Source organism: Eumetopias jubatus, unplaced genomic scaffold (assembly GCF_037043125.1).
Source record: "Eumetopias jubatus isolate StellerSeaLion01/CBP00866 unplaced genomic scaffold, mEumJub1_p1.0 scaffold_12, whole genome shotgun sequence".
In the NCBI taxonomy this organism is placed as follows: Eukaryota; Metazoa; Chordata; class Mammalia; order Carnivora; family Otariidae; genus Eumetopias; species Eumetopias jubatus.
In genome coordinates this window covers 93,197,803-93,210,257 of record NW_028274818.1, presented here as the reverse complement: position 1 = coordinate 93,210,257, position 12,455 = coordinate 93,197,803, and the positions used below count along the sequence as shown (strand labels likewise).

General features: G+C 46.3%; 1 protein-coding gene across 10 annotated transcripts in view; it reads left to right on the top strand.

The window, feature by feature from the left end:
- The first annotated feature begins 2,207 nt into the window (after window positions 1–2,207).
- The window catches only part of XPO6 (exportin 6), a 101,667-nt gene continuing 91,419 nt past the window's right edge, over window positions 2,208–12,455 (top strand). For 3 of the 10 annotated variants that reach the window (XM_028110181.2, XM_088029059.1, XM_028110178.2), the window contains exon 1: window positions 2,209–2,782. In XM_028110181.2, the coding sequence (XP_027965982.1) occupies window positions 2,780–2,782 (3 nt within the window). In that variant the 5' untranslated portion in view covers window positions 2,209–2,779. Of the gene's footprint in view, window positions 2,783–12,455 lie in introns of all 10 variants that reach the window. The other 7 variants (XM_028110179.2, XM_028110177.2, XM_028110186.2 and 4 more) reach the window with 5 other exon arrangements.

The following is a 12,455-nucleotide window of genomic DNA, read 5'->3' as shown; positions in this document are numbered from 1 at the left end:
CCATCTTGAGGACAAGGCTGATCCACTGAGGAGAGCAGAGCCAAGAAAATCTTAGAGGAATGGACCCAGGGCTTCCATTACTCCCAGCATGAAATTGACCTCTTCTTTTCCTTTTTCTTTCTTTCTTTCTTTCTTTCTTTCTTTCTTTCTTTCTTTCTTTCTTTCTTTCTTTCTTTCTTTCTTTCTCTTTCTTTCTTTCTTTCTTTCTTTCTTTCTTTCTTTCTTTCTTTCTTTCTTTCTTTCTTTCTTCCTTCCTTCCTTCCTTCCTTCCTTTCTTTCTCTCTCTCTCTTTCTTTCTCTTTCTCTCTTTTTCTTTCTTTCTTGAGCTCTCTGCCCAATGCAGGGCTCGAACTCACGAGCATGCACGCTCTATGGACTGAACCAGTCAAATGCCCCAAACCTGACCTATTTCCAGAAGTCCAGTTATGAGAATTATGTGAGTCAAAGGCATACCTCTGAGTCTGAGTTGAGTTTCTGTTATTTCATCCAATTACACAGTGAGGAAGCCAAGACTTTGATAGTCATGTGCTTAACATACCTCAGCAAATGGTAAGAGCTGGTATTCCACTCCAAATCTGTCTTATCCTACAGCCTTTGCTCATCCAGCTAAGCTGAGCCAAGAAAAGTCAAGTCACTTGATTTCAGTTCTGATTTATCCATTTACTTTCGGATATGGATTCTCTAATACATGCCGTTTCTACTGTCTAGAATGGTCTATACCTCTCTCTCTGCCTTTCAGGCCTCAGATTAAATAAATGTCACTTCCTGACCTCCTCCCCATTCCAACCCTGGCGATTAACCTAGATCCCTTGGCCATTAATTCTCATGGTGGTTTGTATCTTTCTTTTACACCCTTATCACAATTGTAACTGATGACTTATCCTATTGTATAATACTTTTAAAATAATTTGTCTATTTCATAAGGGCACATGTGTATCTGTTTTCTCGGTTCTGAATCCTCAGAACCATGGATGTCACTTAGCAGGTGACAGTAAATATTTGATGAAGGAATAAATGAAAGCTGTTGCTCTCTGTGGTTAGGAGTTCTAGCAGCAGCTCTCCAAGCGTGGTCCCAGGACCTGCAAACATTAACATCACCTGAGAACTTGTTAGAAATGTAAATTAGGCCCCACTCAGACCTACTAAGTGAGAATTTCTGAGAAGTAGGGCTGGAGGGCAATCCGTGTTGAGCAGGCCCTCCAAGTGATTCTGGTTCTCGCTGGTTTGAAAGCCACTGGGTTATATACAGATTTGCTCTTGTCTATGCAGTGGGTACACCCTAGGGTTCAACCTTTGCTGATCGGGGTTCTTTGCTGCTTCTATTTCTTAGAAAATCAGTACTTTCACAAAGTAAAGTGGGTTGGAGGATAGGAACAGGAACTCATCGCATCCTACGCCCCCAGCACCTCTGCAGTTGCTGTTCCTTCAGCTTTTTCTTCTTTTTTCTAACGTTTTTTTCTTAAGTAATCTCTACACCCAAAGTAGGGTTCAAACTCAGAACCCCGAGAACAGCATGCTCCACCGACTAAGCCAGCAGGCACCCCTACTGCTCCTTCGGCTTTGATCATGCTTTCCATTATTGACTTTATTCTTTGGGTGTCGGTTTACATTTCCATCCCTCCCTTGCATTTTCTATCTCAGCCCGCTGCCAGTTTGTTGCGTTCATAACATTCACAGCACTCCTCCTTTCTTACAGTTAATTTATTCATTTGCCCTTGTTGCTTCTCTGCCTCCTCGAGTGCAGGGACTACAGCAGTCTTGCTGACTGCACGGGTCGTAGCGTCTGGGTCATAGCAGGGCTAAAACGTGCGTGAACTGAGTGACTGTAGGCTCCACGACGGCAGAGGCTGCAGGCCACGGACTTCCGGGCCGGGAGCCTGGAGCGTACAAGACGCTCCCTAAAGATCTGCGGAATGAATGGGCTACCGAAGCGAAAGGGAAACCGCCCCTTTACTAAGATGGCAGACCCAGGCCCTTTACCAACATGGCCGCCGGCCCGCGTGGATGGGCGGTGGGCGCGAGGAGGGGCCGGGCGGGGGCGGGGCCAGGCGGGAGCCGTCAGGTGCGGCCCCGCCCCGCCCCCCTCCCCGCCCCCCCCCTCCCCGCTCGATTCCGGATTGGTCCGGTTCCAGCGCCGCAGCCCGGCGGCCGCGCCGTGGGGCCGCGCCGGGCGCTCGCCACTTCCGGCGCGTTGGGGCTGTTGGTTGGGGGCGGCCGCGCGGCGCGAGCGGGCGGCTCCAGGGCGGACGCGCGCAGGGATGCTCCGGGGGGCGGCGGCGGCGGCCGTGTGGGCTGAGGCGGCGAGGACAGCGCGGGTCCCCGGGCCTCTCCCCTGAGCCGGCTGCCCGGGCTGCTCCGCCGAGGCCCCGTCAGCCTCCGCCCCTTCAGCCTCGGGGCCGGGCCCGCAGCCGCTTCTGAACGCGGAGGCCGGGAGCCCCTGCCTGGGCCCGGAGCCTCCCCTCGGGGGTCGGGCCCGGGCGGGGGGCCCCCCGAGCCGCTGCCCTCCTCACCGGCCTCCGAGCCCCATTTCCTGCTTTTTCAGTTTCCTTGGGGAGGGGCGGGTGGGTCCAGATGAATTGTTCCGGGGGTCCCCGATGAGGCGGGCCGGGGGGCCGCGCTCTTTTTAGAGGGTCCCCGCGGGGCCCGGGTGGGGCAGCGGTTGTCTTTGCATGGGCGGGGGACTTCCCGAGTCTGCCGGGACCATGACCTGAACTGTGCGAGCGGGACGTGTCCGAAGCTCGAGAGCCAGCTCACCTGAGCCGCCCCTCCCCCGGCCAGCATGGTAAGTGGGGGCCGAGCCCCTTCCCTCCCCCGCCCCCCCGCCCCCCGGTGCCGGGTCTGAGGGGTGGGAGCGGGCCCCGGGACTGCTGAGCCATCGCTTCTCCCCGGGGCGGGGAGAGGCGCGTGCCGAGCCCAGCAGTGACACATGCGTGCAGGCTTTGCAGCCCCGGCTCGGCGCTCCCATCCCCCCCAGGGATGTCTCAGGACTGGGAGGGACCTGGAAACGCAGCAGGCACTACCCTTGAATCTGGGGTTTGCCTCTCTTAACAATGTAGCTTATGTGACAGGAGCTATCCTGTATTTATTGAGGGTTTACTATGTGCCAGGGCTTGTGCTGCGTGATTGACATTTGTTACTTAAGGAGCACACTAGCGCTCTCCTGAAGTGGGGAGACTGAGGCACAGAGCAGCTAATTACCCAGCTCAAGGTCACTCTTTTTTTTTTTTTTTTTTAAAGATTTTGTTTATTTGAGAGACAGAGTGAGAGAGAGAGCACAAGACGGGTCAGAGGGAGAAGCCGACTCCCCACCAAGGAGGGAGCCTGATGCGGGACTCCGGGATCATGACCCGAGTCCAAGGCAGTCACTCTTAAGTGATAGTGGCACGATCTGAAGTTAAGCAGTTTGACTTCAGAGCTTCTATTAGATATTAACACATAGGGCTGAATGGGGTCTTGCTGTAGGTTTACATAGAAGGAAACAGAAGGTTTGTGATTTGCAGAGGTCACTCATCCGGATAATAGCAAAGTCAGGAACAGGGGTGTCTTTTGACACCGGGGCATGCCGTTTCTGCTTCATGTTCTGGCCTTTTCCCTGGTAGTGCCTGGAAAGCTGTTCATCCTTCCAGATCCAGCTCAGAAGCCACTTCTTCTGAAGATACTTTCCACGTTTTTCAGACCCAAAGACACTCTCAGCACTCCCTTACATTTGTGTATCACATCTGTTTATTAAGCCTTTGTCTTGTTATAATTGTTTCTTGAACCTTATCTCTCCACAGCAGTAGATTCAGTTCCCTCAAAGATGAAATTTTCTGAACCTTTATCTTCCCCAACTCCTGGTACATAGTAAACCCATGGGGGAGCGGTTGATTGCTCAGCCTGTGTTTGAGCACCTCCAGTGAAGGAAGTGTTAAGGCTGTCCATTCTACCCCTGTTAGGGATTTAGTAGAGAAAGGGACATAGTGACATCTGTGATATAGATGTTCAGGCCACTGGGATTTTTTAAAACTTTCAAGGGGCCTGTGGGTGTTGTGTCAGGTTCTGGGTCTTCATGGGGCTTAGAACCAGTGCGGTAAAATGCACCATTAATGCTGAGCAGCACTATATAGTAGATACTGTATGTAGTATAGTGGCAGATGGGTTAAGCTCTGTGAGTCCCAATTTTCTCATCTATAAAATGTGTTAGGAATTCCTTAATGAATAATCCAAAGGTATGAGAACATTTAGTGAGTGATAGTACTCAGTATTCCTTTTCTTCATTTATTCTTTCAGTTAATTTTCTGGTTTTTCCTTTTAAGTTGTAAAATACACAGAACATAAAATGTACCATTTTAACCATTTTTAAGTGTTACAGTTTAGTAGCATTAAGTACAGCTGACCCTTGAACAACATGGGGGTCATGGGCGCTGCCCCCCATTGATGTGGAAAATCACGTATAACTTTTGACTCCCCCAGAACTTTACTATTAGTCTACTGTTGACCAGAAGCCTTACTGATAACGTTAACTGTCGATTAATATTTATTTTGTATGTTATATGTATTATGTACTGTATTCTTTTTTTAAAGTTTTTTTTTTTTTTAAAGATTATTTATTTGACAGCAAGAGAGAGAGAGACAGCAAGAGCAGGAACACAAGCAGGGGGAGTGGGAGAGGGAGAAGCAGGCTTCCTGCTGAGCAGGGAGCCTGATGTGGGGCTCCATCCCAGGACCCTGGGACCATGACCTGTGCTGAAGGCAGACACTTAACCTATTGAGCCACCCAGACACCCCTATGTATTGTATTCTTAACAAAGTAAGCTGGAGAAAAAAATGTCATTAGGAAGATCATAAGGAAGAGAAAATAATTTACAGTGCTGTGCTGTTTTTATTGAAAAAAAAATCTGTGTTTAAGTGGGCCTGTGTAGTTCAAAGCTATGTTGTTAAGGGTCACATTGTACATTCACATTGTGGTGAATGTACATCCCCACATCCCCAGAACTTTTTTCATCTTGTAAAACTGAAACTACCCATTGAGCAATAACTTCATTCCCTTCTCCCTCATCCCCTGGTGACCACACTCTATTTTCAGTCTCTGTGAATTGGACTACTCTAGGTATCTCATAGAAGTGGAATCATACAGTATTGGGTCTTTTTTGACTGGCTTATTTCACTCAGCATAATGTCCCGGAGGTTCACCCATGTTGTAGCATATGTCAGAATTTCCTTCATTTTAAACACTGAATAATCTGTTGTGAGTACATACCACATTTTGTTTATCCATTCATCTGTTGATGGACACCTGGGTTACTTCCACCTTTTGGCTATTGTGAGTAATGTCGTGAGTAGGGGTGTACAAATCTTTCAGTGAATTTTAAGTTGCCACTGGACACCAGGCTCTAGGGAAAGTCAGATGAATAAGCAAACAAGCTCCTCCCCTCAGGGAGCTTGCAAGGAATGTTGCTTTAGGACCCCTGGGCAGAGTTTTATTGGTTTTTGACTAAGCTAGCCAAGCACCCTTGCATTCAGATTTCATTTTAATTGGCAATCAGAGCATTATGAAAATGGCCACTTTTGAGCGATTATTGTAAAGTAGTTGACTTCATGATTACGATGTACATTTTTTTCTAGGGGTAAGTTTTGAGTCAAGGTTTTTGTAAGCTAGACCTCACATAGTTCAGCACACAAGGGGTGGCCACGGTGGCTGTGACCAGATTAGGAACTTCTATTCACATCCTTTCTTCATCACTGACACTGGGGGTTCATATCCTGTAGGTGTCCCAGAGTCAGAGGTGTGGGTGGGGCAGGCCTTGTCCCCAGAATGCAAGGAAACCGTTTCCTGGTGTGTGTCTTACAGGAGGAGGAGCTTTTCCCTGGGATCACATCTCTTTCTTTCTTCCAGGAAATTTTTTTTCCTCTCTATTTCTTACTTTTAGGAGTATTAGTTGACACATGTTTGAACCTTTTTTATTTTTTAGAGAGATTTTATTTATTTGATTGAGAGCGTGGCGGGGGAGGGGCAGAGGGAGAGGGAGAAGCTGACTCCCCGCTGAGCAGGGAGCCCAATGTAGGGCTTGATCCTAGGACCCCGAGATCATGACTTGAGCTGAAGGCAGATGCTTAACTGACTGAGCCACCCAGGCGCCCCTGTTTGAGCCTTTTTAATGTCTTTGTAAAACTTCAATCCTAATGAGATGAAAATAGTATAATATGCTAAAAACACCATTTATTATATATCTGCTGTAAGCTATTTCTCATTTGTTCATTTTTCTTGTAGTCCTTCGGTCTGGTCTGGTTAACCAGACCAACCCTGCTAGGTTACATTATGGCCAGTTTTCCCAGAGGGGGAGATGACAGACATGCTGTAGGATACCTGGGTGGAGCCGGCATTTGGACCAAGGTGCTCTACTCCAAAGCCTGCACTTTTTGGCAGGACAGATCTTCCTCAATTTACAGTGGGGTTATGTCCCGATAAACCCCTTGTAAGTTGAAAATATTGTAAGTCGAAAATGCATTTACTACACCTAACCTACGGAACATCATAGCTTAGCCTAGTCTACCTTAAATGTGTTTAGAACACATAAGCACACAAGGGGTGGCTTGTTGGGCAAAACCATCTAACACAAAGCCTGTTTTATAATAGAGTGTTGAATATGTCATGTCATTTATTGGATATTGTACTGAAGGTGAAGAACAGAATAGTTGTAGGTGTATTGGTTGTTGATCCTGGTGATCATGTGCTGACTGCGAGTCGCAGCTGGCTGCCACTGCCCAGCATCATAAGAAAATTTTGTACTGCGTGTCACTAGCCTGGGAATAGATCCAAAGTCAGAATTCGAAGGATGGTTTCCACTGAATGTGAATTGCTTTTGCAGCCTCCTAAAGTCGAACCATTGTAAGTTGGGGACTGTGCATCTGCACATGTGCAGATCTCAACGTGGAAGATCATTGAAGATGATTGGACTGTCATCCACATATATTCTGTTTGGTTCTGAGGTCGATAGTGATGGGGGCTAGAGAGTATGGACATTTCCTTTAAACTGTTCCTCTAGGAGTGATCTTGACCTACAAATTTAGAACCAGTTAAAGAGATTTGTAGGGGCACCTGGGTGGCTCGCTCAGTTAAGTGTCTGACTTAGGTTAGGGTCATGATCTCGGGGTCCTGGGATTGAGCCCTGTGTCTGCCTCCCAGTTTGCTTGTCCCTCTCCCTCTGCTCCTCCCCCCACTTGTTCTTCCTCTCTCAACTAAATAAGTAAAAATCTTAAAAAAAAAAAAAGGATTTGTAGTTGTAGTACAAAATTACTATAACAGCTATACTGTAAGTACATTTGATTAAATCATTGGGTTTTGTTGAATTCCCATGAGTTCTTTTTTTTTTTTTGAATTCCCATGAGTTCTTAAGTGATGTAATATCTTAGAGGTTCCCACTACTTCTCCGAAAAGTTGTTACTTAATATTGAATGAGCTGTTGGTTATTATGGAAATTGTGTGCAAAACTGAGTTCTTGCTTAAATTAGTGTTTTTCTAGTTGCTTAGAAAATTGCTTTGGTTACAAAGACTTATGGTTGAATGTGACCTTCCGTGACATTCCCGTAATGAGTGGTGAGTGGTCCCTATAATGGAGGCAAAATCAGACCTTAGATTTGGCCTCTCAGATGGTGTGTCATCCACTTGTTCATCAATGGTGTTACATGGCGCCCCCTGCCATGGGAGGTATGAAGAAGCCATGGTGGTGCAGGGGGATGCCAGGGAAAGGTTCTGCAGTTCTCAGAGGTTCCGTAGGCAGTCACATAATTAGAGCTAGGCTGGGAGGCAGGCTCGATAATCAAGAAATGACTTTAACAGCTTTTGAGAAAATTGGACATGACATGGTTCAAATGGTGGAATTACTTTACTGGTAAAGTAAACAAAAACACAGTCTGTAATGTATAGAGAAGTAATTCTCTACAGTAAGCGAGAGCTTTTTAGTGCCTCATTTTATTCATTTGTGAAATAATTTATTAATTTCCTATGTCAAGCTTATAATCTTAGGTACTGTGGATACAATATAATAGTACAATAGTTAATATTTATAGGGTTTAGAATATGCCATGTATTTTACATATATTAACTCATTTACTTTTCCAGACGGTGCCAGGAAGTAGAGGCTATTTTTATTTCTCATTTTATGGATGAGAACATCCAGGGCCCTTCTACACTACAACTGAGTGATGGAATTGGGATTCAAACTTGGGCAGTCTGGCTCAAGAGTCAGAGCACAGTCAGAGCTCATAACTGTTACACTTTCACCCCAAGAGGGTTAGTAGTACCTGCCCTCTAGGAGTCAGTTTCATGAGGCAGATGGGACTATATTCGGCAATTACAAGAGCCTGTGATGAGGGTGATAGTGGAAGAATGCATTGGTACAAAGGTAGCCTATCTGAGGGAGACTCACTGAGGAGAGCGGCCAGGGAAGCTTTCCCAGGAGGCATATTTGAGTCTTGAAGGGTTAGGAAAAGTTGTTTGCAGATAGTTACATAGATCAGATATGTATCAGTAAAGATAACAAAATCATAGGTGTCAAGGGAAAGTGAGGGAATTAAATTTGCTGAGTGCTTAGGACTTTTTAGGGCTCTAGGTACTTGCAGGACACAAACACGTTATGTCTTTACTTCTGCAACCCAGGTCAGCTGCTGCCCCATTTCTTTGTTCCCCTTTGCAGTAGAACTTCAGGGGAGAGGGCTCTCTGATTGCTCGCCTTCCATTCTCTAGCTCACAGTCAAGGGCCAGCCGTCTGCAGGTGCTACAGTGATGGTTAGTTCTCAAGTCCTCTCCAGAGCTTCCACTCCCACTCCTTCACATCCTGCTTTACTTCTTTTTGTAGCATTTGCCTTCTTATTTATTTATTTATTTATTTAATGTAAGCTGGATGTTCAACGTGTGGCTTGAACTTGCGACCCTGAGGTCAAGAATCGTGTGCTCTACCGACTGAGCCAGCCAGGTGCCCTATGTAGCTTTTACCATTTTTAAACATTTTATATACATAACGTTATTTATGAAGTCTATTTTTTGTTGCCTCCTCCTGCTAAAATATTGACTCCATAAAGCTAGGGATCTTCACTTTGTTCATTGATGTGTCCCAAGAGTCTGGAACAATTTCTGGCATAGGAGACAGTTACATTGTGGTCGGAGTGCTGTGGAGGTCTTGGCTGTTCAAGGGACCTTTAGAGCGTGGGAGTAAGCGAGGTTCCCTGTGACAAAGAGAACTTGCAGAGAGAGCATATTTCGGAAGAGAAGGGTGTAACCGTGTAATGTTCAGATCGTTGGATAGACTGGTTTGGCTGTGGTGGTTTTTGTCAAGTAGTAGTTGGAGAGAAAGCCATAAAGGTAATTTATGGCTAGATTATGGAGGGCTTTCAATACTACTCTAGGGAGTGTGGTTTTGTCGGCTGGTTTTTCCTTAAAGGAAAATGAATCCATCTGCCGTGCAGAGGTTAGATTGGTGGGAAACCCGTGACACCTTACATGTCTGGATGTGACAAAGGTCGGTTCTTGGGTGTGGAATTAGGGTGAGGAGGACTTGAGCAAGAGAGTTTTCACTGCTTAAAAAACTGATTCTGGAGTCATCCCTTCAAGGGATGAAGAAAAGGGAAAAGCTCAAGCTGATTTTGGAAGCCTCTAACGTGGTGACTGGGAATAGTGGGTGTTTTACTTAATTGGTGATTTGGATTTGGTAGTAATGGAGATGACAGGTAAAGAACCTGACAGGAAGATGACAGGAGACTTCGCTCTGTAAGGAGATGGGCAGTTGCTGTGGTGTTGAGATGCAGGTGATTGGCATTGGGCAGGGCAAGGATCTTGACGATTTTATGAAAGTGGATTGTTGACATATGTGTCCAAATCGAGGAAGATGTGACAGTACAGGCTGGGGTGAAGTGGGGGAGCTCCTGAGCTTGTAGCTGCTGCTCCGCCTGCGCTTTCTATAGACCATTGCAGACTGACCTGTCTTCACCATTTTTCAAGATCAGCTACAACTTCTGTGTGCTGAAGCCAATATAAAGGGCTTCTTTTCAGTCCTTATGCCATCTGACTTTTCCTTTTGGCCCCTGGCAACCATTGGACTTTTTCTCTTCTGAAACACTTTTTCTTGGCTCCTATGATATTACTGCCTTGGGTCAGTCTCCCTTAGTCTTTCCCATGGCCTCAGTTAGGGCCTGTGTGCCAGTGAGAACTCGGCCTTACTCTCCTGCCCTTGGTATTCACCTGGCTGTCCTGTAGACATCAGATTAAACCAAATCCATCATCTTTCCCTCAGGCTAGCGCCTGCTTCCCTGTGCCCTGGTTCTGTTCATGACTTTTTTCACTGGACACTCAAGTGGCAAACCTGAGTCATCTTTAACTTTCTCTTTGCTTTCAGTCCCCCACCTGTAGACCTGTAGATGCTCTGCTGATTTGTGTTTTGACCCCAGCCTTTCCTTCCATTCCCTCCACTTTGGTCAAGCCATGTCTCTTGCTTTCACTCTTAGTGTCTTGACAGCTTCCAGGTTCTCCCCCTAGCAGTTCATCTTCAGTATTCCTGCCAGAGTCCTCTTCACAGAGCTCAGATGGGAGCATGCCCTTTGACTCCAAATCATTCAGAACTGAGGGTCCCCATTGCAGGGACCAAGTTTATTTGTTTGTTTTGTTTTGTTGTTTTTTGGGGAGAGAATTGAATGAGAGGGAGGTAGGGAGGGTAGGGAGGAGGGGCAGGGGGAGAGGGAGAGAGAGAATCCTAAGCAGGTTCCGCCCAGCGTGACAAGGGGCTTTATCTCATGACCCTGAGATCATGACCTGAGCTGAAATCAAGATGCTTAACCGACTGAGCCACCCAGGCACCCCCAGAGACCAATGAGACCAGAGAGTGATGGGAAGCACTTGGGCCCTGGATTTTCACAATTTTACTTTTAGTCCTCTCACTACAGATTGAAGATGATGTATTAAATGCTTAAGTGATTTATTTGGAATGTCTTTTAAAGACTTCCCAAATTATACCTGTTCTGTAGCCACAACAAACCACCTGTCATTCTCAGAACACTGAGTACACTTCATACCTCTCTTTGCTCAGTGCTGTTCCCTCTGATCTACTGTCCTTTTCTTCATTTTTTTTTTTTTAAAGATTTTATTTATTTATTTGAGAGAGATAGAATGAGAGTTAGAGAGCACAAGAGGGAAGAGGGTCAGAGGGAGAAGCAGACTCCCTGCCGAGCAGGGAGCCCGATGTGGGACTCGATCCCGGGACTCCAGGATCATGACCTGAGCCGAAGGCAGTCGCTTAACCAACTGAGCCACCCAGGCGCCCCCTTTTCTTCATTTTTGAAGGTGAGACCTTCCCTACCATTTCAAGGCCCCCCTAAATAGAATCTCTTTGAGGCCTTCCAGTTAGTAGTTTAACAGTTATCTTTGATTATAGTTAGGTTTTTTCTTTTGGCTTTTTATTATTTTGATATATTTGTTATTACTATATAGAAATTCTAAGACTATATTCTTCTAGTAAGTGTCAAACAGTTTAGAAGTTTGAAGAGCACAGTGTAAGACTCTTCAACTCCTCTAGCCTCCCTTCAGTTCCACTCCAGGCCTGCAGGTGGGGAGGATTAGTTCTTTGTCTTTAAGAGTCCATATCAGGGTGAGTCTTAGGCCTCTTTGCATTTCCAGTGCCCCTTAAGCATTCTGCAGATATTGAGGCAATCAAAAGAGGCAGGGGTGAAAAAAAATTCAAGAAGGATGACAATGGCAGTGTTTGGAGAGTGTGGTAAGATTGAAATAGAGTATGAATATAGTAAATTAGCACCCTCTTTTTCCAAAACCTAGGCAGCCAGCACGCTCAGAGAAGGGCATTTTTCCCCTGGGCAAGTCAGCACAGTGGGATGGGGGTGGACAGGCGAGCAGGGAAGTTGTTAAAAGAAATGTTGCGTGGATGTGTGCTTAGGGGGAGGCTCCAGACACTAATTGCTGCTGGGAGAACTGCTGGGGTGCAGTGGGGATGGGGTGTGGTGAGGGAAGGGGTTGTGGATATTGAGGAAACTCCCAGTGTAGAGGGAAGTGAGGGAGGTTCAGGAGGCTGATGGGAAAGGAAGGAAGCTGGGGGTCAGAGGGAGCAAAAGGTCTGCGTGTTTCATAATTACACTCGGCACTAGTCATTGTTGAGGGGCCCTCGTGTACACTGTGTAAGTCCTTATTTAATTTAACAGCAGCCCTGCAAAGTAGGTCTTATCTGTCCCCGTTGTACATTTGGGAAGATGAGGACACTGAGGCTCAGGGAGGGTAATGTTAGTAACTTGACCAAGATTACACAGCAAGTTGATAGAGATGGGATTCGGACTCAAGGTTCTAACTCCACAGCCCATGTTTTTTCTGTGCCAGTAGGTTTCTCCTTAAGCCAGTGCACATTTACACAGGCATATTTACTTGAAATGTAGCCCAACTGGGTGTATTGTCCCAGGAAAAATAGTACATCTAGTCATCT